Source organism: Lucilia cuprina, chromosome 6, assembly GCF_022045245.1.
Source record: "Lucilia cuprina isolate Lc7/37 chromosome 6, ASM2204524v1, whole genome shotgun sequence".
NCBI lineage: Eukaryota > Metazoa > Arthropoda > Insecta > Diptera > Calliphoridae > Lucilia > Lucilia cuprina.
This window is the reverse complement of record NC_060954.1, coordinates 48,385,555-48,387,610: the sequence shown is the minus strand read 5'-3', so window position 1 is coordinate 48,387,610 and position 2,056 is coordinate 48,385,555. Positions and strand designations below refer to the sequence as shown.

Genomic DNA, 2,056 nt, shown 5'->3' with positions numbered 1-2,056 from the left:
ACTGAACTAGAACTGAACTAAAACTGAACTAGAACTGAACTAGAACTGAACTAGAACTGAACTAGAACTGAACTAGAACTGAACTAGAACTGAACTAGAACCGAACTAAAACTTAACTAGAACTGAACTAGAACTGAACTAGAACTGAACTAAAACTGAACTAGAACTGAACTCGAACTGATCTAGAACTTTACTAGAACTAAACTAAAACTAAACTAGAACTGAACTAAAACTGAACTTAAACTTAACTAGAACTGAACTGAATAATGGGATTTTTTGTTAATTTTATAACTCACCTGATAATTAGGAGCATCAATAGCTTCCAATATTTGTAGGCCAGTTAAAGCAGCCCAAGGTTGAAAACCATATGAGAACATTTCCCACAAACAAACTCCAAAAGCCCAAACATCTGATGCATTGGTGAAGCGCAAGTAATTAATACATTCTGGGGCACACCAGGCTATGGGCAATTTTAGATTTACATTGAAATTGGTCTTATAATAATCTTTGCCTACACCCAAAGCACGTGATAAACCAAAATCTGAGATTTTTACTTTATTCTTGCTAAAAACTAAAATATTACGAGCTGCCAAATCTCTGCAATAAAAGAAAACTATATTTTAAAACAATTTATTTACGTTTATATACAAAATCATTACCTGTGTATTAAACGTTTATTTTCCAAATAACGCATGCCATTGCAAATTTGTAAACCAAATTCACACAGAGTGGGCACCGTTAAAAAACTAACCCTCAAGCCAGGATCTTTTAAACATTCCAGCAATGAACGTAAATGAGCCAATTCGGTGACCAACATTAAGGAATCGGTGGCCAAGACTACGCCATATAAACGCACTATGTTTTCATGTTCAATGGAATGCATAATGGCGGCTTCTTTTAAAAATTCCATGGGATTCGATTGCATACGTTCGCGACAAAGACATTTTATGGCTACTTGTATCTATAACAAACAAACAGATAAATAACAATAAACACAATAATAAAGACAGGCGAGAAAAAGCATTCAACACTTACCCTTTCCGAACCATTAGTCCACACACCCTGTTGCACTATACCAAATTCTCCAGTGCCCAATTGTTTATTAACACTTATAGCATCGGCCGGTATGATGTGTTTATTGTTTGGTGCTTTACTGGGCGAACTGCTAGTCTTTGAAGCAGGACCTGTTGCTGTACCACTTAAACTGCCCGAAGGACTGGCAGCTGTTGCACTTGTTACACTACCCGTCATTTCATCTTTCTTCACCATTGAGGTGGGGGCATGCAGCAGTCGTTTTATTTTACTCAAATAACCATGAGGGAAATATTTTTCATAGAATTTACGTAAACGTCGTATTTCCGGTCTTGACATACCAATACTTTTGAGATCTTCATCGGTGGCATATTTGAATTGTGAAGCATTCGTTATCTTAAGTTCATCTCTGTGGAATTGAGCCAGTTGAAATGTATGTATGTATGTAAACATGTGTGTGGGTACGATGTATAAATGATTGATTGAATGGTTGATGTGAGAAAGAAGAAAGAAAATGCAAAACAGTAATTTATTAATAAAATCAACAATAATAAAAAAGTGTAGACAGATTTGCGGCAGACAAGTAAAAGTGTTTTCATTTGATTTAGCAAACACGGATTTTGTGTTTCTTTGTTTTATGATAAATGGAAATGGAGCCGAATAAATAGATGTTATGTGTATATTAAAAAGCAAATAACCTTTTTCTGTTTAAGATAATTCCTTAATAAAGAGTTAAAGAGATAGATGAATGCAAAGTGCGGAAATTATGTTGTCAAAGACAGAATTCTATTGTCAAAGTACGAAGTGAAGAGAGTATATTTGTTAAATAAATTATTGTACATTTGTAATCAGTCAATAATTTATGATTCGAATAATTGTAACTGGTTTGGTTTTATGATTGAAATAACTGAAGAAATAACTAACTATCTATCTATCTATCTATCTATCCATCTATCTATCTATCTATCTATCTATCTATCTATCTATCTATCTATCTATCTATCTATCTATCTATCTATCTATC

General features: G+C 33.7%; 1 protein-coding gene across 1 annotated transcript in view; it reads right to left on the bottom strand.

The window, feature by feature from the left end:
• The window catches only part of LOC111676046 (activated Cdc42 kinase-like), a 19,356-nt gene that overhangs the window by 11,075 nt on the left and 6,225 nt on the right, over window positions 1-2,056 (bottom strand). The window contains exons 4-6 of the mRNA XM_046954144.1: window positions 1,036-1,441; window positions 660-961; window positions 297-597 (exon numbers count right to left, since the gene is read on the bottom strand). Coding sequence (XP_046810100.1) covers window positions 297-597; window positions 660-961; window positions 1,036-1,441 — 1,009 coding nt within the window. The remainder of the gene's footprint in view (window positions 1-296; window positions 598-659; window positions 962-1,035; window positions 1,442-2,056) is intronic.